The 25,397-nt window shown below is 42.2% G+C and overlaps 2 protein-coding genes across 9 annotated transcripts in view; one reads left to right on the forward strand and one right to left on the reverse strand.

The window, feature by feature from the left end:
* Positions 1 to 14,458, reverse strand: part of bcl11bb (BCL11 transcription factor B b) — a 30,856-nt gene extending 16,398 nt beyond the window's left edge. The window contains exons 1-3 of one of the 6 annotated variants that reach the window (XM_019269871.2): positions 13,954 to 14,458; positions 13,521 to 13,825; positions 5,228 to 5,611 (exon numbers count right to left, since the gene is read on the reverse strand). In XM_019269871.2, coding sequence (XP_019125416.1) covers positions 5,228 to 5,611; positions 13,521 to 13,584 — 448 coding nt within the window. In that variant the 5' untranslated portion in view covers positions 13,585 to 13,825; positions 13,954 to 14,458. Of the gene's footprint in view, positions 1 to 5,227; positions 5,612 to 5,756; positions 6,199 to 13,520 lie in introns of those variants that run through there. The other 5 variants (XM_010740928.3, XM_019269872.2, XM_019269870.2 and 2 more) reach the window with 5 other exon arrangements.
* A 4,183-nt stretch (positions 14,459 to 18,641) lies between these two features.
* ccnk (cyclin K) lies at positions 18,642 to 25,209 on the forward strand. 3 transcript variants are annotated; one of them, XM_010740924.3, is made up of 11 exons: positions 18,642 to 18,834; positions 19,766 to 20,004; positions 20,302 to 20,383; positions 20,478 to 20,618; positions 21,721 to 21,826; positions 21,916 to 21,973; positions 22,354 to 22,523; positions 22,631 to 22,839; positions 23,014 to 23,044; positions 23,335 to 23,406; positions 23,869 to 25,209. In XM_010740924.3, the coding sequence occupies exons 1-11, from the start codon at positions 18,826 to 18,828 to the stop codon at positions 24,414 to 24,416; spliced, it is 1,665 nt and encodes a 554-aa protein (XP_010739226.2). In that variant the 5' UTR covers positions 18,642 to 18,825; the 3' UTR covers positions 24,417 to 25,209. The 3 variants fall into 3 exon arrangements, with proteins under 3 accessions (XP_010739226.2, XP_019125383.1, XP_010739227.2); XM_019269838.2 differs by having other exon boundaries at positions 20,478 to 20,609; XM_010740925.3 differs by having other exon boundaries at positions 19,769 to 20,004.
* Positions 25,210 to 25,397: the final 188 nt, after the last annotated feature.

Here is a 25,397-nt window from a genome sequence, read left to right on the forward strand (position 1 = left end):
TGAAAAAACATGCTGGTTGCTCTTACCGTCATTTGCAAGTGTTTAAATTTTAATTGCAGTGACGGATAAAGTTATTTTCATGCCATGAATTATTCCCCTTTTAGTTTCAACCAGTGCCTACAAGTAGCTGTGCAGGGATGACTGTACGCTTACACATGAGTCAAATGCAGCATTCACTTACAATTATGCAAATAAACAAGATCTTTTTTTTAGACTGTATAAAATGTATCAAATTCAAAAACAAAATTCAGCCTGAAAAAAAAAAAATTAAATGTCTAAAAGTAGCATCCTCTATTATATTTTTTATATAAGCAACTACATTGTCTATAAAGTCCAATAATCTGCATCATGTTGACATTCTGAAATGTGTTCTCGAACATCATGATATCTTATCTTTCACTTTCTCTTTTTCTTTTCCCCTACTGTAGCGTGAAAGTGCAAAAAAGAAACACATGAGAGGGAGATACTGTATCATGAATAAGCGCGTGTTCATTTTTCAAAAAAAAATCCATGTATTTAAATGGCGGATGGAGTACACTCCTCTTTTTTTCCCACAGAGGAATAAGGAAATATTTGCCACTCAGAGAAACTGCGAAACACACTCACAAATCAGAAAATGAAAAGAGACACACGTGCCCAAAAGCAGACACAAGATAAATTCCCTGGCAAGCATTCAAAACACTCATGTAAGAGCACATAAACACACACTGAAATGCACCAGTAATGCTAAAGTTTGAACACACACACACAAGTGTACACACACCACCTACACAACTGCCACCATGTAACCCCTAATCACAACCCCAGAGCTTGGACATCAAATGAAGCAAGTTTAAAAAAAAAAAAAAAAAAAAAAAAAAAAATCAGGAGTAATTAACGCATTTTCATATGCAAATGTGATTAATGCAAAACTACAAAGTCATTATGCAAATCGACTTTTCCTTGAGCCTCTGTACAAATATTCGCAGCTCAAATCAGGGATCAGTCTCGCCATCTTTCTTTTTTTATCTCTTACCCTTCTCCCTCTCCCTCTATCTCTCTCTCTCTCTTAGAGTAGAGATAATGCGTAAGTAGCATGTGAAGTTATTTCTAACTCACACAGTGTGTGTGTTTTCATGCGATGGGCCGGGGCTATGGCATTACGCCGCCTGCCTACTGATTACTGGCTGCTTGGCACTGGAGCGAGACAGGGAAGCCGGCGTACAGGGGAAGGTATGAATATGCAAAAGCCTGATTGCTTTTCATGATTAAAGCCTATTTAATATGGAAATGAGAGCAAGCCAGGTGATTAAAGGAGCATTGGGTGGTGGGGCAAAAAGAAAAAAAAAAGAAGATTGGGGGGAGAAACAGAGAGGGAGAGAGGGGGAGAAGAGAAGAGAAGAGAAGAGGGGAGAGAGACACCTTCAAATCCACACAGGTGGTGAGGTGTGGAAACTCGAATGTCACATTTATTTAGTGACAGCACTGAAACAAGTGTCGAACATTGCAGATTTGACCTCTTCTGTACAAAGGTCATCATTGCTTTTACGTTTTGTAGGTTACACCACAGGTTTGAATCCAGAAACCAAGATTAGTCATTTCAAAAAGCAAAAAAATAAATCACCCTCGTGGCAGATTGGCTCAAGAACAGTAACTGATCTTATCACCTTATAAAAGCTCTTGCGTACTTTCACACCCGCAAGAGATGCTCTGCATATATGTGTGACGGTTCTAAAGTGGCGGATGTCTCATTTACATTCTTTGATCATAAATCCAGTGTCACTCTGGTTCAGTTAAGAACAGCAGTATCGGTATTGTATCGAGCGTGAAAGCGGCTTTCCCACAGAAAGAAGAAAAAAAAAAGACACACCAATGCAAAATCTTCCACAGTATGTTATCTTAATAGTGATATGCCCACAAAAATGACAGCGGAGAGATCAGAGGTGGACGGAGAGAGAAAGAGAGAGAGATGTTTGAGGATGTCACTGTCGTTCATATGATCTCATGAAATATTTACCATGTGATCTCTGTACACAGTGTTTGAGAAAGAAAAAGACAGACGGACAGACAGAGACAGACAGACAGACAGGAAGAGAGAGAGAGAGAGAGAGATGTTGTCATGATGTGACTTTGCCCTCATGTACTAGACATCTTTAAGTGCTCCAAGGGGGCCCGGCAGCCGTCCTGGGAGGGGTTCAAAGCAGGGCCAGGGTCGTCTTAGCATGGTAACACTCCCCTAGCGACAACCTCTCGCTTGCCTGGTGACACGCATCATTCTTCACAGGCACTGGATACACACAACGTACACATACACAAATTCACACACGCGTATTAACATACTCTGACAGAGCCACACACATACACACACAGAGTGCATGCATCAGCAAGAGAAACTCAAGGAAAATAAAATAGGGCACAGAAGGGCCATTTTTCATCTACACCGTGTGCACGAGAGAGAGAGAGAGAGGGAGAGGGAGAGAGAGAGTGCGCATGTGCGTGCATGTGTGTGTGTGTGTGTTTGTGTTTGTGTGAGTGTGTTTGCACCTTTTGGGGTTGAATCTGCTAGCCTTGCAGCATGTTTGCAGTTTAAGCAAGCAGGCTGACAGACAAAGAGGCCAGACAGGATGTTATAAAACACAACCAGGTGAAAGAGGGAAAAAAACAATCCAGGAGAGGAGAGGGTTAAGAGGTTTGCATGCGGCACAGGTAATTCATGCACGCAAGAGTACATTATGTACATTTCTGTACTTATGTGAGTGCAGGTTTGTGTTATGTTCCTTGCATATTCTCATTTTCTTGTGTCTTTCACCTGTGCTGCAAACATTTGAAGTGCAAATACCACGTGCAAGCAAATGTGATGATATTTCCTTATGTGTGTGTGTGTGTGTGTGCCTCTAAGTGTGTGTGTGCTGCTAACACATTGGACTTAATTAGACCTAATAATGTAATCTAATTTGGTTGAAACTTGAGACTGCCTTGAGTGGCAATCTAATGTGTTGAACAAAGCTCTCCTCCTCTCTTTCATTTAGGGCTTCAAGTGCTTTCATGTCCTGTTCTCTTAGTGATAAGACAGTCTGTCTTACTGTCTTTCTGTCTGTCTGTCTTTAGTGTGTGAGTGAGTGACTAACTGACTGCCGCTCTATCAAGGCTGACTCACTCGCTAACTGCCTAAATGTTTTTCCTCCGACCACCTAACAGACAAAATGCCATGTAAAATTCTTTTTCACTCAGCTTCCAGCCTGGTTCATGTTTTCCTGCTGCAATGAGGCTTATAGGTGGGTTTAATGTTCATTAAATTACAAGTAAAACTGAGAAAATTGGCAATTAACAAAAGTCACATCACAATCTGAAAAAAAAAAAACTGATAAACTGTCACAACTTTTTCTAATTAAGAGAGATTATAAATAATTCCTTTCGCCTATCTTTATTCTTGATTTGAAAAAAGGAATTTTTACAAAATTCTCAGGCTTTTTATTATTTATTTGTTTTATTAGCTGTGACATCTAAAACTGCGCTGTCACATGTTGTTTGTGATTTAATACATTTTTTTCCCCCCCCGCTGCAAAAGACGGTGACCACACACACAGCTGCTGGCCACACACAGACACACAGAACAACTGTGCATATGTGCTGATCTCTATAGTGATGACAAAAGATGTCTCCGCCAGCTTCGATTGGGGAAATGAACAAAACGTGCAAACCTATAATCTGTGGCCCAGAAACTTATTTTGCAATATAATTTACAGACCAGCTTAATCAGCAAAACACTGAACGTGTGTGTGACACTGAAAGCTAAATTCAAACTGAGCTACGTTTAAAGGTCTTTCCTAATGCGTTCGTTTGCTAGTTGCTTGCTCCAATTTTAATTATATAACAAAGATAAAATGTTCAGCTGCAGTGAACACGTACAACCACAGCTTTATGTTGTGACATCTACACAAAATGTACACATTTTACACGAGTTCTCCTAGTCCACCATTGCTTGCGAAAATACATTATAGACATGCTCAGTTATTGGACGTGTGGTGGCACTTGTGTAAGGACTTTTTTTTAATAAACGGAATATTGTTACGACTCTATTATGTCCCTCTAATGTGGGAATCTTACAGCATAACTCTGTGCAATGTTTACCGTCTTATAGCATTTATTTATAGCATTTATTTTTTTAGGACTACTACTCTCTATAAAGACTTTTTTAGACTCCAATAATTCCAAAGACTTTACATTAACATTATTTTAAACACACATACATACAACATATTATAATGGATTGTATAAGTCGACCCTTTACTATGTAAGTCCCTCCATATACCAGTTTAAGACACTGTGGTTACCACTTTCAGTGTTAACTGTATAATCTTTTTTCATGTAATTCTGGCTGGTAACTTCAACAATACAGCCGACTCCCTCCTCTAACCGAGTCCCTCTTAGTCTGCTGGAGTCTGTGTAATCCTGGATAGCCTTCCCAGCTCTCGGGTGTGATGGTGACTGTCTCCCCTGATAACTTTGAACTGGTTTCCCTGCAGCGCTGGCAGTCTACAGCCCGCCCCTCCCTGCGTCGCCACCCCCCCACCCCACCCCTCATCGCCCTATAGCCAGATGAACGGCCTTGCTGCTTTATTAATCCCCTTCTCCTCACCACGCACACAGATGAATTTTAATCAGCTTTCTTAACCTCTTCTTTTTTCATATGCTGCGGGATTTCTTCACAAAAAACGCTCTGACACGTGATGTGCACTCACACGGGCAAAAAAAAAAGAAGAAGAAGAAGAAGAAGAAAAAAAGAAAACACAAACACACACACACACATACACACATACACACACACACACACTAGGGGCGGCTCCTCTATCACCTTCCTATCACCTTCTTCCTCCTCTTTCACAATTGGTTTCAGCTGAAGAAGTCCTTCAGGCTTGCCAGTGTGTGTGTTTGTTATGTGTGTGTGATTTTTGTGTGTGATGTTTTACTTTTACGGAGCAGAATAGACATACAGTGCAGCACTCACTCACTCTAATGAAATCATCCCAGACTACATTAATCCCTCCTGAAGGCCACTGTCAAAATAACAAGCAGCTGGAATTCTTTAAGGAGAGCTATCAGTCTTGGACAGGTGAGAGATGTGTGTGTGCGTGTGTTTTGCACCTACATGTGTGTTTAAGACATCTATACTGACAAAAGATATCCCTGCTTATTGGTTTTTCTAGCATCCTCCTTTAAATTTACAGTGTTTTTTCGGCCTCCGTACCTCCTCTCTCCTGTTTTGGGCAGATCCCCCTGGCAGGCGTCAGCCTCCTCTCCACATCCTCCTCTCTGCCTGGGGTCACCTGGATGCCCACCTCCACCGGAATGGACCCTCTACCCAGCTCCAGCGACCTGGCCCTGGGAGAGATGCTAATGCCTGTGACCCCGCCAGTCTCTCCAGGCTTGGAGAAGGACCCCGGTCTGCTTCCAGGCCCTCGGCACAGACGGCGCTTGTGCTCGATGAAAACCAGGATATCGCCCAGAGGGAAGTTGGTCTGGCACTGACCACATGTCAGCAGATCATGCTCCCCGCGTCCCGACCTCAGAGGGCTGGGGGTAGATGGCTCCGGAGATGGAGATACTGCCCTTGAATCATGATTGGCCTCTGCTGTAGAAAGGGGAAGGAAGAGGAGGGTGACAAATGTTATCAGTTGTGTTTCTTTTCTTAGAGTTAAAAAGGTCAAGAAGAAAGAAAAGTGAGAGACAGAGAGAAAGAACACACAGCAAGGTTTAGTTATTCCTGATAACATTACCTGATAAAAGCCATCTCTCCCTCCCACACATGATGATCATTACGTTCACACTTGTGTCACTTTCATGGCATAAAACAACGTCCCTGTAATGCTACTTCGCCTAGACAAACACCTGCGCAGCTTATCTGTGAGAGATCTGCGTAGGTGGGACCCAGCACATACACTGCATGTATATGTGTGTCTGTGCTTCTATTTGTGTGTGTGTGTGTGTGTGTGTGGCCAGGAAGCTATTCATCTCACAGTGCAGGCTGGGTTTCCGGTGAGGGCCTTCGCTGCACTAAGCTGTCATTGCTAGACGGCTGCCTTCACCACGTGGGAGCCCCAGCTTGTGCAGAACAAAGTGTTGTGTAGCGGAGGCCATATCCACCAGCACGCGCGCGTGTGTGTGTGTATTCATGTTTGTGTGTAGCAGAGAATAAGACATGGAAGAGAAAAATGAGAAAGGGAGTAAAAAAAAGAGACGTCTAAGTGTGTGTGTGTGTGTGTGTGTGTGTGTGTGTGTGTACATGAATGGAGCAGCACACAGGTGAGTTCGAACACTGTATTCTCCACAGACAGAAAATCTATAAAGCCAAACCCGGGGTCCTGTTAAGAGAGTAAATCTCATTCTTCACAGATCTGACACAGTCATTAATAACCATTACACATTCTTCCCCCCCCCCCTTGTCCCCTATGGCGTAGACTGAGTCCCGCAGCTTAACGTAAATCCCTCATGGACAACCTCTTTTTTTTTTTTAAACACTACCCTGATGTACCAGTATGAAGATGTGTCCTCTTCTAAAAAAAAAAGCCCGGAGGAAACCCGAAGCTCCAGAGACTCTAGGGGTGTCAGAGTGAGCGGGTACCCAGGGAGAGGTGTTGATGCCTGGGAGAAGAGCATAGCAGCGCCTGCCCGTCTCTGTTGCTGCTCTTCCACTTCTAGCAACCACCCACCCCCTCCCCTTTTGCCCCTCCTCTCTCTCTTTCTCCAAACATGACACCCTAATAATTGCAAAGATTAGACAAAGAGGGTGTGCGCTGGTTTGTGTGTCCCTGTGTCTCGGTGGGTAGTTATCAGAGCAGAGATCCTAAACTCTCTTATCACCCATCTCAAACTGTCAGGGAGGGCGTTGCTCCTCTAAATTTTCAGTTGTAACTGTTAGAGTCAGAGTTTCGGCTGACTGTTACGCACATTTTTACCTAATTTTCCAATATTTCTTTGCAACTATGAAGCCAACCCCCACCCCCCCCTCTCTCTCACACACACATACACACATACGTTCCAGTCCACTCACTTCGCCCTGGAGTGATGATCCGATGCCAAATATCTTTTCTCTAAATGGAGATGGGTTCCTGGATGCCTGCCAAATAATTTCCATCTCATAATCTTTGGCGGCAAAGAAGGAACACAAACACATATTTACCTACAGTTCACAGCTTGTGACCATAATTCACATGAAGCAACGTTCCAGTGTGTTCACACAAGCCATGTAACCGCGTGTGCACGCATGCATGTGTGCATATGTGCAATGCATATAAGTAGGACTGTGCAGGAGAGCGCTTGCTAACAACATGGCCCCCTCTCGTTTCTGATGTTGAAAACAAGACAGGTGGCATAAGACCCAGATTGCTCGTGTGTTGAAAAATGAGAAAGAGACAGCATCAAGTCAGCGAGATGACAGACACCTGGGCATTTGAACTTGACTTTCTCTCCACAAGACAAATAGAGCAGTTTGTTAACCTAAGGTTGAGTAACATGGCTTGAGGGGCAGAAGGCAGTAAATTAGTAGGCATTGGTGCTGACACAATATACCACTTGAATATCAGTTGGACATCTTCTAAAAACCGCACCCCTCACCTATCCCGAGGCTCAACTGTGTGAGAAAAACACAGGTGCAAGAAGGGACTGAACATGGAATGCTTGCAGGTGAAAAAAAAAAAAAAAAAAATCAACCATGGACACAAACATGCCGAAATGGAAACACACACACACACAAAAGAATAACACTCTAATGTAGCCTATCATCATGACAGACAGTGTCTAATTCATCTGTATAAACTCCTATGTGAGAGGAACATAGTTGATAGGTAAGGGAGCATAGCAGACGCACTGTCAAACATGCCATCGTTGAGAAGGCGTGATGATAGCAATGAAACCCAGCTGTCTAACACGATACCACACATACTTTATTTCTCACTCTTGGTCTCTTTCTCTGTCTTTCCCCGACACACACACACATACACAATTACACACACACACATATATATATATATAGTTATGAGATAGATATATATAGCTTATAGATTTATCTATATATCTATCTATACTATATTATATATATATATATTATATATCGCTATGTTCACCCATTGACAGTCCTGCTACTCTGCCTTATCAAGTGTGAGTTAAGTCAGGCAGCCTTAGAGCACCCCCTATCAGCTTGATGAGGAGAGAGTCAGTCAGTGACTCCACTGCTGCTGCCTGCTCCCGCTGCACACTGCCACCGCACAATATATACCAGATGGGAGACACAGCTGAAGACAATGGACCTCTTTCACCAATATTTCCATGTTGTGTAAAAGGTGGAAAAATATATTCAAAGGCCAGGCCAAAAAGTATTTAATGAAGAAATATTGTGGTCAGAGACGAGTGACTGTTTCATTTAAAAATTTGCAAATATTAAAATGTTTGTCATACAGTGTCGGTTAGAGTTGTGTTGTAATTTTACGATCATATGATACAGTAAATGTAAGTGTTTTTCACATTTGTAGCCAGGTAAAACAAGCTGTGTGTGTGAAACATGCCAAGGTGCATATACGTCGTTCCTCTCAATAATTGTTCCTATAAATTAGACTGATCCTTAATTCTCTCTCCTTATATGCTCTTATTATATCGGTAACTGTTTGTATTGCTTTCAATGTTGCCTGAGGCGAAGGTGAAGGCAAAGAAAAAATTTCGCAGCGTGGTTCGACAAGTTCTTACCCTAGATAAGAAACTGAGAAAATGTAATTTTGCGAAATTTAAAACGTTTGTTTTTATTTAATGATGTGAAATTGATAAGATTCTTTCGAGCGGCGTTAAACAGAAACCATGAAACTATTTTCCGTTGATGCTGGAGTCCTGACCTTACACAACATTTTAATACCAGCTGCACTCTCTGTTCTGCTGGTAAAGGCAGAGTAAGGCCAGGGGCACTCATATGACAGTCGACCATACTGTATGGGTCCAGACCTGTCTCCCTTTCTTTGTTTTCCCCCTTCCATTTGCTGAGCTAAAAACACTTGCACACACACACACACACACACACACACACTCTCTCTCTCTCTCTCTCTCTCTCTCTCTCACACACTTGTAAACCCCACAGGGAAAGTCGGGTAAGATTCACGCTGTCATTGAAAATAAATGACACCAGCAACGTTGCAGATGGTTGCAATCAAAAATTCAAACAACAAGCGGCCTCGCTTAGCCTATCCCTTTTTCTCGGCTGCGATTGCCAAGGAGAGCTGCAACAGTGTGTGTTGTGTAAGGCCAAGCCTGTGTGTTTCATTATCTTATCACCATTTAATCTGTAGCAGTCTCATTTCTTATCATAAATCTTAGATTATCCGTCTGAGAGTGAGCAAAATACGGCTCTACAGCTGACTGTGACTTGTCACTAAATTACTATAAATGACTTGCAAGCTATGAGGCATGACATTTGGAGATATAAATCAAATTTGCCAAACAATTTTAAGAGATATAATAAGAATAATAAAGAAGCTTTATAGCGTTGCAAAATTGATTAAATGTGTTCAGTAATATTGAAATGTAGAAAGAAAATCTGAGAACAAACTGCGATGCCTCACAGTAAATCACAAGTCGCTCACCAATCATCTCCTGTGAGATTATCATCCGGTTACCACAATGTGTGTGAATATTTACTCTGGTGTTGCAGTGCGTACGGTGGGTTTCTCCCCCAGCATTTGACAGCCATATGATGCAAATGAAGACGAAAACATTAACTGTTTCACAAGTAGCATGCCCATTTTTGAGAGTAAACAGTTATCACGAGGTGTTTCCGTGGCTGGATCCAGAAAACTGCTCTCTGTAATAATCCTGATATTAGATTGCAAAAAAATACCAGTATCTGAACAAGGGAGGCCTGTGATACTTAACGCCATTCGTTCCACCTTAATATGTGAGTAATTCATAAGGATATTCCTGTGATGGGTTTCTTTGTCAGGGATGTGACTCCAAGCTGAATCACTGACTTAGGGAGCCTCAAAAAAGCCTAAAGGGGATGTTTGCCTTAATAAAACAATGGATGAACTGTAAACTGAAGGTCAAATTCAACTTACACAGAACAGCTCGGTACACAAGACTTGTTAGTGTGTGAACATATACAGTTTACATATATGATCATGTGTTTTGAGTGTGATATATGCTGTTTTAAAGTATATGCTGAGTCTATGTGTGTGTGTGTGTGTGTGTGTCTGTGTCTGTGTCTGTGTGTGTGTCACTGTTTTCCTTGGCTTCTGCATTGTGCACATTCATTTCAGTCATTTGTACGGCCCTTCTGATGTCTGGCCTGGCAAGTAAGATTTCCAGTACATAGCCTGTCCAGAAATATGCTGATATACAGGTTCTCTGCACTCCCAGGTAACGTATGACCTGTAAGCCTATGGCTGCAGGGCACCTGGCTGAGTTTAGTTACACTGAATAACCCCTGATCTGACATGTGGTTGATATATGTTGTCACCCTACAGAAACTTCATATAATTACTTTTGTAAGGAGATACCTTTCTGATGGGTCTTGACAGGTGACACTGAAATGTTGCACGACCACATGACAGTGCGAACCTTTTGACAAGGTCATATTAAAAAGATAAAAAATAAGTCCACTTGATTTTTCTGACTCAGTTTCTGTAACGTGACAATAACAATAAGTGTGAACGCAAAGCTTTTATTATATGTTGACTCAATCAAATTATGTTTTGTGTTTCCCTACAGCACTGCTTAGATCCTCCAGCCTGAGGAGTGATCCTGGTCCTCTCCAGAACCGCCCATCTTAAGGAAACAGCCCACAGCGGCATGCAGCCTCCACAAACTAAATGATAGGTACATTAAAAGCCTCCCATCCATCACAGCTGCCGATGTGCTATCGTTATTAAGATATCCTGTATGTATGGTAAATACAGCTTAGGCGCTTCATGCAAATACAAGTGCATCTGTGCACACACTCGCACACAGGCACACATTGTTCTCACAGAGAACAATTGATTAGAAAATACAATGCTTGCTTTTTATTTAATTTCTTTTGGTCATCTGTTTAAAGTCCAATTTTAGTATTCGACCTCCTTGATGACATCACGAAGAAAACAAAGAAACAAAAATACCTGCAGGTCCAGTTCTTCCTTAAACTTGCACTTGCCTCTCAGGTCATTGTCACCGCTTGAGGCCACAGATCATAAAGCAGGAGACAGTGTGTATCATGTGAAAGAACAGGTAGGACAAGATTCAGGCCCAGGTGGCCCAGCTTTCTGGCATCCTACTGTACTCACTCTAATAGCTACGTTAACATATCGTTGACCTCTGCACGATCAAGCCGAACATGAAACATTTGTCAACATTTGCAAATGTCTCAACTTAAGTTGTTGTTTGACACTTACAAGTGTGTGCAGGGAGGTCAGCAGCGATTAAAAGGATCTCTAAAAACCAGTCATTAAAAGCTTCAGGCAAGAACAGATGCAGCCTGGAGACATTTGAACGCAGGCTTCAACTCAGGACAAGGAAATAAAGAAATTTAAAGCTTATCTGTGACAACTAATTTTTAGTCTAATTATGCACATAGCACAGGTTCAGTTTGAAGAATTTGCTGAGTGTGCAGCAGGTGCTGGGAGGTTGTGTGTAACTAAAGATGTCAAAGAAAATGACCCATGGCCGGAAGGAGGGGAGGTAAATATTTAACAGTTCATCCTAATTTGTATCAATTCCCTGAAGACAAATGAAAATAGGCTAAATGTTGCAATTATTTGTCCAAATTCATGCAGGTAAATGTTAAACACACACACATGCCTGAGGTGAAACTGTAGTTGTGTTGGAATTTCTTTTTTTTTTTTTTTTGCACAGTCGAAAAATGTATCGTGGGGGATCAACTCGGTCTCCACCTTAATTAACTGGCAGACAGTGACTGTGACAGCCAGCAGAGAGAATAAACTGTCAGATTAATAAACTGGATCCATATTTTAGAATGTGCCTAAAATGTGCTGAGGACGCGCCATAAGTTCTCAATTAGAAAGCAACAACACTGGTTATAGGAGCAAACATTTAGATTTCAGATTGCTCTTTACGTTTGAAATTACCGTAATTATTTCAGCTGGGAGGGAGAGAGTGGGAGAGAGAGAGAGGGGGAGAGAGAGAGAGAGAGAGAGAGAGAGAGAGAGAGACGAAGTGAATGAGATAAATGATTAGTCTAAATGCTAAATGTGTCGGGTGGGACGGAATGCGCCTAACCCTTTTCAACACAAAACACATTGGCCAAAGATTACATCATGAACTTCTGCAATGAATTAGACCAGATTAGGCCTCTATGAAATTGGATTTAGGCAAAGCAGAGCGCTGGGAGATGAAGGTTAGATTGATATAATTGATTTGAAATTGGATTATGCGACTTTTTAATCATTATGGCTACAGGAAAAAAAAAAAAAAATCTCCCTCAGATTTAATCTGCGCAATTTGATCACAATTTATGATCGCAGCTGTGAAAAGCTTCAAACAAGTTATGACCCTTCATTTTAAAATATGTATTAATAACGTTCTGATTGTTATGTGCGTGTAAATGTCTGGTGGTGTCTTCTTTTTTTTTATGTGTGAACTTATTTTTGTGCACAATTTGATTTGTATTTTGAAATGTTACTTGAAAGTGCAGAGAGGCCATTATGTGTGCAGAAAATACATTTTAAGTGCGTGTGTGTGCGTGTGTGTGTGTGTGTGTGTGTGTGTGTGTGTGTGTGTGTGTGTGTGTGTGTGTGTGAGCGAAAGGAAAAGAGAAATTATATTTAAATTAAAAATAGCTTTAAATTAAGAGAGAAGTTACACAGTGCACAGAGTTACAAAATAAAACATTCTGTATAGAAAACAGGTGAAATGTTGAATAAAGTGCACATTAATAGACATCTTGCCACATGTTGCAATATACTGGGAAAAAAATGCAAAATTGTGTTGTGATGAAATCTTGGATGGCACACTCAGACGCGCGGCACACGTGCGTGCACACGCTGACACACACACACACACACACACACACACACACACACACACACTCCCTCTCTCTGTCTCTCTCTCACACACACACACACACACAAACACACACACACTTAGCCAGACAGACCCAATGTAATTGTCATAAGGTCATATCTCATAGTAAAGTCTTATGAAGCTGCAAAAAGCGCAATTGTTACTGAATTGTGTTGATAATTTTGAAAGATGTGAATCAATAAATATGAATACATCCATACAAATTCAATCTGATTAGTATGTTTTAAAAAAAACCCAACACAGTGAAGTGTTTTCTTTGTGTGTAAACAAGTGTTATCACATTATTCATTTATTTTCACAAATCACAGTTATTGTCTGTAATTGCTTTCTTTTTCAAAGACTAAAAACAACCGGCATGATTTCAATCTATTCCCAAAGAATACTTTTATTTTTCCCTGAAAATGAAAATGTATAATAAACTATGAATCACTTCAAACAGAAAACTTAATCATAAATGAAGTGAGAGGTCTTAAAGGAATTAAACTCACCTTGTATTGTCTCCCTGTGCGTCAACGATAAGTGCTGCGGGTTCACCTGCTTGCGGCGGGACATTGCCCCGGCATTTACTCTGGCATCGCCCGGTGAACGGCACTTGGAGTCGGCTTGGACCGTGGTGTCGGTCTTCTCTGGTTCGCAGGTGATCAACTTTTCCCTCTCCTAATCCCTCTACTATTCAGTCTTCAGCTGTAACTTTGATGCGCGCTCGGAAGGTGAGGAGTCGGACAGGAGCGCGATAAGGATGGAAGACCAGTTTGTCCACTATGTCCTGCAGCGTCTTCGGAGGAAGCAACACCTGGATTGAGGAAGCCAAAGTGTAGTTTTAGGAAGCAGTTGGCTACTAGCGGCCGATGAGCCGATATGTGCGCAGGTAGGTAATGTTTTGCATTGACCTTTTGCAGATAAATATCCTGGACTGCCCACCTCTGAAGCGACCGTGGTGACGGATGAAGTACGGAGCACTCCACCGGGGATGCGTATTGGTTCTTATTTGGCTCCTTTCCCTTTTCCCTTTTCTTAATTCTAATGATATGATTGTATCATCTGGGGTCAAATGACTGCTGTTTATTCTAGGATTCCCTACAGTCCTTCCATTTCAGCAGTGGTGCGCTAAAATGACCCTTTGGCACTGACTCCTCCTGCGCGTTTTGGCATCGGTGCGCGGAACGGCAACTCTTGGCTCTGGTGGCGGTAGCCTCGTTGATTGAGAGAGAGAGAGAGAGAGAGAGAGAGCGAGAGAGAGAGAGAGACAGGCGGGCAGACAAGACACCTCCTCCTCTTCCTCGTCCAACAAGCAGAGGTCCAATGTTTCCTAGTTTCCTACAGAGTCGAGGCTACTTCTTGTTGACTCACACGATGAAAGAAAGAGGCTCTGTGTTTTGGGAGGACCCCGCGTTTGTCTATGTGTGTGTGTGTGTGTGTGTGTGAGTGCAGACTATATGCACCCTGTGTTTTTTGTGTGGGTGGGTGTGTGTGGTTGGGGTTGCCTCCGTGGAGTGGGATGGGATTCAAGTTCATGTGCGTCCGTGACGTTTACGCGTTAGACACAACACGGTGCATGTGAAGGCGGCGGACAACACGCGGGACACTGGAGGCAACTAGCGGTGGCTCCCCGGAGCTGAGCCCTGTGCTTGGTACAAAAAAGTAATTATCACTCACCAGTCTTTACTTCTTTTAAAGGCAGGGTCAATTTGTCTGCCTTTTTTTGAAGTTTACCACCCAGAATTTCCTCTCTTACCTTCATGTTTATCGACCACAATAGTCAGTGCATCTCCAGTCGAGTCTTATCACGTTTCCCCTTGTTTCCACACTGCATATTCCCTCTATGTTTAATCATTTGGCTGATATTTTCTTCCATACAATGCCAGCTGAAATGTCTATAATGTTTTAAAATGGCTGGAACATCACGACCACCCACACCTGGATCAGATTAAATAAACCACATGGGTCAAACCGGGTTCAAAGGTCACCTTTAATTGAGATAATTAATACTTTTATGTTATTGTGACATTCCAGACTGTGTAAAGGGCCCAATATCACTGCTACACTGTATAAATGTAAAGCACACCTATGTCCTCACGTTGAATCAGAGGTGTGGAGGTGAGGGGTGTGGGTGCGAGGGGGCTGCATCTTTGTTGTTGGGATAATTTAAACATGTTGTGAGGCAACAGTACCCTCTGTTGGCACAGTCAGGAGACATTGCAAACCTGCTTAGGGGGGTGATACCTTAACAAAGCGCTACTATACTTTATTCTTTATTTTTTGAATGAAGCCTCCTTAATTTGCCATTTATACAATTCAGAATGTAAGAGAGTCCTTGAAGAGCAGATCAGGTTCACTCAGAGGCAATTAATGGCACTAATGGGCAATAATTCTGCACATAATTCACTGTATTCATTTAGATCAGTGTATGCATAGATAAGTGCTTTGTACGGGCTACGGCTCAGCTAAGAACACACTCAAGTTCCTTTCTTTCCTTCTTTCTTTTACCTTACCATGCAATTCAAAGTTGAAATACATTGTTGAATGAAAATCTAAAGCTTAATACGGCCGTTTAAAGTTGACACTATTTCCTCGTGGATCAGCAGAGAAGTGTGCAGCTATAGCAATGCATTTTATAGTCTGCCATTAATAAAACATGGTGGGCAATTTTAAGAGCATTAGAAGTTTGATTGCTTCAGGGCAGGCCTAGGGGACTTTCAGGACAGTAATTATTTATATAAATGAAATGTCATCTCAGCTCTGGCTCAAGTAGACATAACCTCAGCAGACTCCTCATGGAAACACTGGAGCACAACAGCTATATTTCACAGATAGGCCGAGCATGTTGTCAAGCATATTGCTTTGACTGGAGCGCATAAATTCGGTATGTGATATTACATGAAATGTCTTCTTTTTTCGCATCGGGCCAAGAGAGCAACAGCAGTCGTGGACACACTGGATGCTGAAGGAAAACATTATCCTGAGTTCACACACTCTCTTGCTATCCCTGCTGGCTTGCGAGCAGCTCCTTGATCCTTACCCATGGGTTTCTCAATAATACATCAATGTCTCCATTATAGCTTGTATCTGCTGGCTCCGGGCAAAGGCAGTTTAAGCTGGGTTGCACAGGGCCAATATACCACAAATACCCTGCTTGTGGACACAGGAAAGGTTTTAAGTCCAAAGTGTTGCCTCTAAGGATACATGCATCTTGCGTGGTTAAGTGGCACCGCTTGGATTGGAGATACCCGAACACACCGCAGGGCAATAGCTACAAGAGAAGAGGATATGCTGAGATGAAAGTTTTGTCCAAGTAACAAAGAGACCTTATGCTGACATTTTGGCTCTTCTCCAAAATGACGTGGGATTTAGGTAGATTCCCAATGTGTATAATTTATGTTAAATCATAAAAATGAGCACAAGGACAGCGTTTAAGTCAGGACATCAGTGGACAGAAGAACATACAGCTTAACCAGCTTTAATTCTGGGTCACAACCTTCGTCACATCCTTTTATCTTCTATATTTCATGCCTCTTCCCATCTGTTTACTCTCTAAAGAATACTAAAATTACATTAATATCTTAAAATAGACCAGTACACATGAGGGGAAAAAAAACACTGATGTGAACACATTGCCGTTTTTAAGAACAAAAAAAGCATTTTTGGGTACACGAGGTTAAGTGTAAAAAGTGGTCAAAGCAGACATTTTGATGTGTTTAACCACACCAGACTGACATCAACAATGAAAGGTCCACTCCAGGACAGCTCATGGTAATATGAATATTGCTCTGGGATTTGCTTATAGTCGGTGCTTCATTATGCAATGTTTAATATTAATAAAGAAAGTACAAGTATATATTATTCATAAGCTGATTTACTGTGGTCGGTGTGTGTGTGTGTGGACTTGAGTGACAGATTGAGATGCTCCCTTGCTACCGGCGATACAACAAGACAGGGCTTTTACTTTTCTACAGGACACATCCTGACAATTTCTCCCACAGTTAAGAGGATTTGTCCGAGCATGGGTGAATATATAATGCATGCAGATTCCAAATTTTAATTTGGATGAGGTAAATGATTCAATGCTGCCTTTCCTCAGAAGTGAAGGTGGGGAGGAGAACCGAAGAGAGGACAACATGTTTCTTGTGGTCTGCTCTTACTCTGTAACAGTTAAAGCAAACAAAGGTGGTGATGATTACTGTGAGCTGCGGTCCATTTCAAGTTTCAAAGAGTGAAGTGAGTAAAGAGAGAAAAGCCAGAAGCGTTTTTCTTATTTACCATAAATTCCAAACATTTAATCCATATTTTCAAAAGATTATTTCACTGTATTGCTCCCATGCTCTGCAAAGGATGCAGCTTCAGTAGGCTCTCTGCATTTCATAGCCAAAGCCTACATTTATACAAAGGATAACATTAATTTTGACTTGATGTGTGTACAAAAGCATCCAAGCGTATGCGTATGATTGTGGTCACGATTGGCTGTAATATGTCACCTGCAGCTCATAAAACGAAGAAATGTCGAAATCTCAGTCTTATTTGTTCGACTTTTGTAATGACACAAATAAAATGTACATCTTAAGATAAAAGGCAAAACAAAAACTGTGGTGTGGCTTCAGTCTCTTTCTAGTCTAGAGCAGCACCTACCTCGCTCATTAAAAAGTTTGATTTCTTTAATATATATAGTTACAAAAGTTTATAGCCTATAAACCACAAAGAGAAAAGGAAATTGCATCCATTTATATGTTTAGTATTTAAGTAGTATTCAAAGAGCGTTAGAAATCTGTTGCCCCTTGTTGATTTCAGATTTTTATTCACGTTAACAAACACATCACATTACATGGTTTCTCCAATGACATCTAACTGGTTTAAATAAATGGACCTCTCAGTACAAAACAAGGTGTTTATTGCTGTCTGATTTTGATTTATTTTGGGTGCAGCTGTGCTCTGATCCACTTACTCACCTTTAACAAATATCTTTACATCAATAATGATAATTATCTCTATGTATTTGGGGGGAATCCATCCATTCATTATCTTTAACCGCTTATCCTTATCAGGGTCATAGGAGGCTGGCTTTGGGTGAGGGGTGGGGGTACATCCTTGGACAAGTCACCAGGGTGTTTTGGGGTAATGTTTCTATTCATTTATAGGGCTAATATATATAGCCCTGTAGCCTGAGCACAGACCCACACATCATTTTAAACAGGTACATATATATATATTTTAAAATTTGAACTATTCATAAAATGTGCATCAATTGTTTGTGTTGCATATGTAAATACGTGTAAAAAAATACGCGTTTGCTTTCTTCTTTATTGAGCTTTGAAGCCTTGTTCAGAGTAATAATCGTTGTTACAAACATTGTCCTGATCTAGTGAGTTATTTGGTCAAATCATACAAAGTGTTCGTGGCAAAAATCCAGTCCTGGCTGCCCATGCCCACCTTTAAGTCTTTGTCTCCCCCTAGTGGTCATTATTGGGAATAACATTCTCATTACGTTAACAATCAAATATAATTTCCATTTCTATGTATATGATATAAGAAGATATCCAGTAGCAGGAATGATAATTAAAGTGTTTAACAAATTAATTTAGCAGTTGAAAGATAACATTTAACGACAGCGCACGTGTGTCCGCTGCCCTGCGTCATGACGTCCGCTAACAAGTCTGTGACGTATTCTGTAATGGCGGTCCCCTGGTTACAATGGGGTCTGTTGTTGCTGACTTGTTAGCCGATTTATCGTGAAGAACTGCGGAATATTCCTCCAGCCGGCTGTTGTTGTTGTTTTTTGGGGTGCTTTAGTCCGACGGCTACATGTTAAAGGTAAGAGTCGCGGACAGAAAGGTGGATGACGGAGGTGGATGTGAACTCGTTTCAGGTCGAGACCGCGAGTGGAGCCAGGCTGCTAGTCTCTGCTAGCGACGAGTGTCACCGGGGCTGCTTCACGTTAACCGGCCACTATCAAAGTTCACGTTAACCTGTCAGCGTGGTGAAGGGACTCCAGACGGTCACGTCTTGGTTCAGACATGATGGTTGGTGGTCACGTTGGGTAACATTAGCTCCACGACGCCAGCTTCAGGTTAGCCTGGCTAACGTCGGCTAACGCGAGCTTTTTAAAAAAAAATCAGTTTCACTTCTGCTGACTCAGGGAAACTCTTCTTCTTCTTCTTCTTCTTCTTCTTCTTCTTCTTCTTCTTATTATTATTATTCTTATTCTTCTTCTTCGTTGTTTTTGACAATCACATCAATATTATTAATCATGTCACATGTACGTGTAGTTAGTGACCTGTGTGCTTAGCGATAGCCGTGATTCATGAATGAATGGGATGGGAGGTGCCATGTCAAACAAACAAACAAACAAACAAACATTCCCTGCTGAGTCGGTATTAATTTGAGGAGTTTTAATCTGTTAATTAGGAGTTTGATAATCTATACAGAAACTAGACATAAGGGAAACGCAGGCTGTAAAATGTGGCCCTGGAGTTCACTTATTTTGGACCATGAAGAAAAGATTTGTGAGATAATTACAGCCAGTGTAAAACTTGTTAATTAAAGTTTGTAGCTCCAGTTTCAGGCTTGTCACAGATTGCCAAAATATTAAACTGTCCTCTTTATATTCCAGATTTAAGACGGGGAGCACTGATTCTGACAGACATGACAGTTGGCTGGATACACCAGCACTGCTAGTATTCAGTAGATGTTTCCACTCATGTTGTTTGTAATATTGTGGACATGTTTATGCATTATAATGTAGCAGTCCAGTGCAGCGGGTCCATCAACCGTCGCCTCTCCTCAGCCAATGAAGGAATCCAAGGAGAACTTGTCAATGTCCGGCCAAGGAATTCTGGACCACATCAAGCCATGTTGGTACTGGGACAAGAAGGATTTAGCCCACACCCCCTCTCAGTCTGAAGGCCTGGACCCTGGCACAGAGGCCCGCTATCGGAGAGAAGGAGCGCGCTTCATTTTTGATGTTGGAACCAGACTTGGCCTGTATCCTTGATTGTTCGAACAATTTGAATACCGGAAAACTCTGAGAATTTAATTCACTTTGATTTTCAGTGGAAATTGAAATTGTACAGATACAATACTGTGTCCTGCTCTCATACACTCTTTTACAGTTTGTACATTAACATTTTGTCGTAAAGACATGCTTGTGAGCAGTGAGTTACTGCATGCAATGATCAGAGCAGCACAGTCAAAGTGAAATCTGTCGTTGAGATTCATTTTACATAGCTGCAAATAACTGTGTATGATTTCTGTCTTATCCTTGACTCTGACTGTCATCAGACATTATGACACGCTGGCAACTGGCATCATATATTTCCACCGTTTCTACATGTTTCACTCCTTCAAGCAGTTCCCCAGATATGTAAGTTCAGATGATAGTTGTTGCCAGTTTTTCCCTGTCCCCTGGAAGTGGACTAAATGTGTGGGAATAATGTTTTGATTTGTGTCTTTAACAGGTGACAGGTGCTTGCTGCCTTTTTCTGGCAGGGAAAGTGGAAGAAACCCCAAAGAAGTGTAAAGACATCATCAAAACAGCCCGCAGCTTGCTGAACGATGTGCAGTTTGCCCAGTTTGGAGATGATCCGAAGGTGCAGTTGGTTTGTATTCTTGTCCTGAGACATTTTCCCTGTTTACCATGGCAGCTGTAAGTTGTCCCTGACACAACAACATGTAGCTCCCAATAGAACAAAACGAAAGCATTAATCTATCATACCAAACGTCCATAATCTTATGTAACTGTGCTTACGTGGGACTATTTGTGGAGTGAGTGCAAAGATTTACTGAGGCAGATCTCAGGTCTGATGACACACTGATTTATCACGATATAATGGTTTGGAATGAGGCCCATAGTCAGTACATTTTGATTCATTGGTTGTTTGATTAGGATCAGTTTTTAATGTTACCTCTTGTACACAGAGTATGTAAAATAACATTGGACCCATTCATGCGTATTTTTCATATTTTCTCTGTAAGTAAAGAACGTCCACAAAAACGAGATGGTTAATCCTTCTGAATACATTTGGATATACAGTCGTCCCTCGCTATAACGCGGTTCACTTTTCGCTGACTTGCTGTTTCGTGGATTTGTTTAGTGTAATTTTGTATGCTTTTTTTTACAGCGTACTGTACAGTATGATCGCGCATTGTGTTCTGCGTCCTACATTGGCTAAGGGAGAACCGCACATGTGTTCTGCGCCCTGATTAACTAAGGGAGTACTGTACAAAATGCATGTAAAAAGGTGTATAAAAGTGTGTGGTTAGGGGTTTTACGGCCTTAAAACATATAATAATTGTAAAACTTACTTCGCGGATTACGTTTATTGCGGGTTATTTTTTAGAACGTATCCCCCGCAATAAACGAGGGACCACTGTAGTAGCTGGATCATTTTGACATGAGGAGTGGAAATTATCAAGTCTGTAATAATTACATATGTACATGTGTACTGTGGGCAGTTGACAGCTGTCACCATCTTAGCGAGTTTCATATATCATAGTTTAATTTGATCCTAAATAGACCAGTGTGCAGAGGCACAGAAAGATGCATTCATTAAAGATACGTTGATAGTATTTATGATGTGTTTTCATGCTCCAGATGTCATTGTGTAAAAGTCTGAAAAAAGTGGAAAGTTGGTCGCTGTGCATGGATGTGTAGCCTTCTCACGGACATGGATGTGATGTATCTGTGTGTTCTTTCAACAGGAAGAGGTGATGGTGTTGGAGAGAATTTTGCTCCAGACTATCAAATTTGACCTGCAGGTGGAGCACCCATACATGTTCTTGCTGCGCTACGTCAAGCAGCTCAAAGGTGAGACGAGATAAGTAGATCCACATAGTGTCGTACTTTATTTTGGTAGGAATCTGAAAAGGTTACTGATCTTTTTCTTCCTGTTAAAGGTGAGAAGAATAAAGTGTGCAAGGTGCTGCAGATGGCATGGACCTTTGTCAATGACAGGTGAGCAGTTGGTTTTTAACTCTTTGTATTACAGACGACTTCTTCTGTAGCGCAGTGCGTCATGTGTAGGATGCGCCCCACACATTTTCTGTCTGCTTGTCTATTGTCTGCTAACAAATGAAGGCAGTTGTACACTGAGAGCTCAACATGCTGCAAATTAAGAAAGGCTCTTCACCAGTTTGACAACAGATGTGCAGCGTTTAGAAAAGAAAAGCTACAAAGTGAGAACACAAGAACACAAGCAAATAAATACACGCCGCAAGCAGCGCAGATGAACAGAAACTGTTCCCAGGGGACAGAAGTGATGTTCTCCTAGATCTTAATTTAAAAAGCATTTTCCTGAGGGAAGACTGTAACCATATTGCCTATATCCCTTGCAGCCTGTGCACCATGCTGTCCCTGCAGTGGGAACCAGAGATCATTGCGGTAGCCGTCATGTACCTGGCCGGCCGCCTCTGTAAGTTTGACATCCAGGAGTGGACCGCCAAGCAGTCGTCACGCCGATGGTGGGAGCAGTTTGTCCAGGACGTCCCAGTTGAGCTGCTTGAAGGTGCTCCTCATGAAGCCATGACACACTCCTGCTGTTCCTACAATGTTTTGATTCATGTCTTATCAGACTTTGTCTCAACAAAAAAAAAAAACTTTTTTCTACACCAGACATCTGCCACCAGATCCTGGATTTGTACTCCCAGGGAAACAAGCCCATCCCTCAGCAGATACAGGAAAAGGAGCGTGCACCTGTTCCTCCGGTCCCTGCTCCTCCAATCCCACAGGGACAACCACCAACCACCAATCCTCCTCCCCCACCGCCAAAGAAGACTTCCCCTCAGGGAGGTAGCCCTGCACGCCAGCTCAAACGCTCACATGTGAGTGTATGCTTGGATTGCATGTCTTTGCCCTAAAGCCACGGCCACTGGACAGCTGCTAACTTACCTGTTTTTAATGTTCTACATTTGTTTATTCAAAATGTCCAACTGTTTTATAGCTTGTGTACATGATTCATACAAAGTAAAGAGCATTTGCATCCATCTCTTTTCCAGACATCCCCAAAAGATGAACCAAAGGCTCCAGGTAAGAACTTTGTTAAACCTCATATAGGCAAGATTCTGCTCATGAAGGACTGAAATCTTCTAAATGTCTGTTACTGTATGTATCTACTAAAATACCAAGAAACGTGACTTCAGTTCAGATCAAGTCTTGGTAAGATTACAGATATATACTGTGTGTTCTCAGAGGCTGGGATTAGTATTTTCCTGGCAGATTTTCTGAATGTCTGAGCCTCCAGCAAAGTTCCGTAATGCGTTCACTCATTTTAAAATAGCCTTTTTGCATCTTATGACCAGCCTGTTTTGATTTTACAGAACAAGTTGGATCCAAAATTCCTAGACTGGAGAGCCCCATGCCCCCTCTGCCTACAACGCAGCCTCCCCCAGGTAAGACTGTTTTTTTTTTTTAATGATTACAAATTGGATCAGAGCATAGGTGCGTGTTGGCGTCCTCTCAGGACCCCGCTGACAGTTTGCGTGTGCTGCCAAATAGGCCCATAATGAGCAGTCAGGACCCCCTGCCTGTGACTTGGGCTTAGAAAGCAACCCAAAGACTTTAGTCCTCTCAGCCTGCTTACATAACCAGCAACTCGTCTGGACATTATGTTTCCCAACACACGCATACTCCTAACCTCTCCCAGACCAATCTGATTAGTGCTTGAGCCTGATAATGAGACCTCCTCTGTGGCTGAAGCCTGGCAGTCGTGGTCTAGCTGTGCGCTCACTGTCTGGGAATGGAGAGGTTATTTGAGATCATGGGTGAGCCTCATGGTTTTTACAGGAAAGATGATGGCGACGTTTTAACGAGCCGTTTTTTTTTTCTCCCTGTCGTTTCCTGCCGCTCACCAGACCGCAAAGCCCCGGCTCCAGCCCCTCCCACGGAAGCCGAACCAGGAAGCGAAGCAGTTCCTCCTCCCCCGCACGCTCCACCCCCACATCAGCCCCCTCCCCTGCCCCATCGCCCTCCTCCACCTCCACCTTCCAACTACATCATGTCTACCACCAGCTCCTACATGTCCGGCGAAGGTTTCCAGAGCCTGCAGTCGATGATGAAGACAGAAGGTCCCTCCTACGCCCCTATGCCGCCCAGCTACGCACCCCCAATGCCGCCATATCACCCCCACGTCTATCCGTCTGCAGCACCACCTCCAGGCCCTCCGCCTCCTCCTTCTTCCTACCCGCCACCCAACTTGCCACCAACGTATCCGCCACCGGGCTATAACAGCTATCCTCCTCCGCCCCCTCCACGCATGCCACCAGGCCACGTACCCCCTCCAGGTTTAGGTCTTCCACCTGCTGGGTACCCTCCTCCACCCCCTGTGCCCCCAGGACAGTCACAGGTCCCACTGCCCCCTCCACCTGGCATGCCCCTGAACCGTGGTGGGTGGATGAGATGAAAGCGTGACAGCAGTCTATGAACTGAATCTGTGTAGAGCCACATCTGGGAGGTGGAAAGCTCTCTGGAGAGGGAGGACAACCGGGAACTTGTTCTGGTACAAACCGAGGCAGAGCGTTCATTGATGAGGTTCTTAATGAAGGCTGAACAACAAATAGACTTGAAAGGTAAAGTGAGGTCTGGACAGTTTTGTTATGAGAACCTGAACTGGCACTAAAAATGACTGCAGTCATAATATTAACTTTAAAAATAAAATAAATGATAGACATGTACATGATGGTACTTAAAGGACCAGTGTGTGAGATTTGGGGATTATTGTAACAATCAAATAAAATATAAATAACTAGTTTTCATTGGTGTGTAATCACCTGAAAATATGAATTTTTATGTTTTATTACATTAGAACGAGCCTTTTATATCTACAGACACCACTGGTCCTCACCCACAGAGTCCACCATGTTGAAGCGTCATGTTTTTTCAGTAGTTAGGCCGTTTGATGGCCACAGTAGTTTCTCTGTCACACTTGGGGTTGTAGAGCGAGTAGAGGGGGTTGCAATCTGCAATCGCACCGCTAGATGCCACTACACACTGGTCCTTTTTAATGTGCCTAGTTCCAGGATCTGACAACAAACACAGTGCACTCATTGTTTTTGTTCTGGAAATGTAGTTTTGTTTTTTTTCACACATGCTCATTCACTAATTGTAGGTGGATGAAATGTACCATTTTTACTAAACCTTTAAGTGGATAAAAGGTCTTCTATTTCCTTCTGTATTCTTTCACCCTGATTATGTGTTTTGGTTTTTGTTAAGTTCCAGTCATACTGGTGTCCTTTTTCCCTGCAATCTGTTTTTTCTGTTCTCCACATTCCCACGGAGCATAATAAAAGTTGAGATGGTTGAACAAACAGTAGTCAAACATAAAAAGGATAAATAGATTATGTCATTACTTTGTATTCTGTGAAAACATTAAGGTCTTGTTGCA

Source organism: Larimichthys crocea, chromosome XI (genome assembly GCF_000972845.2).
Source record: "Larimichthys crocea isolate SSNF chromosome XI, L_crocea_2.0, whole genome shotgun sequence".
NCBI lineage: Eukaryota > Metazoa > Chordata > Actinopteri > Sciaenidae > Larimichthys > Larimichthys crocea.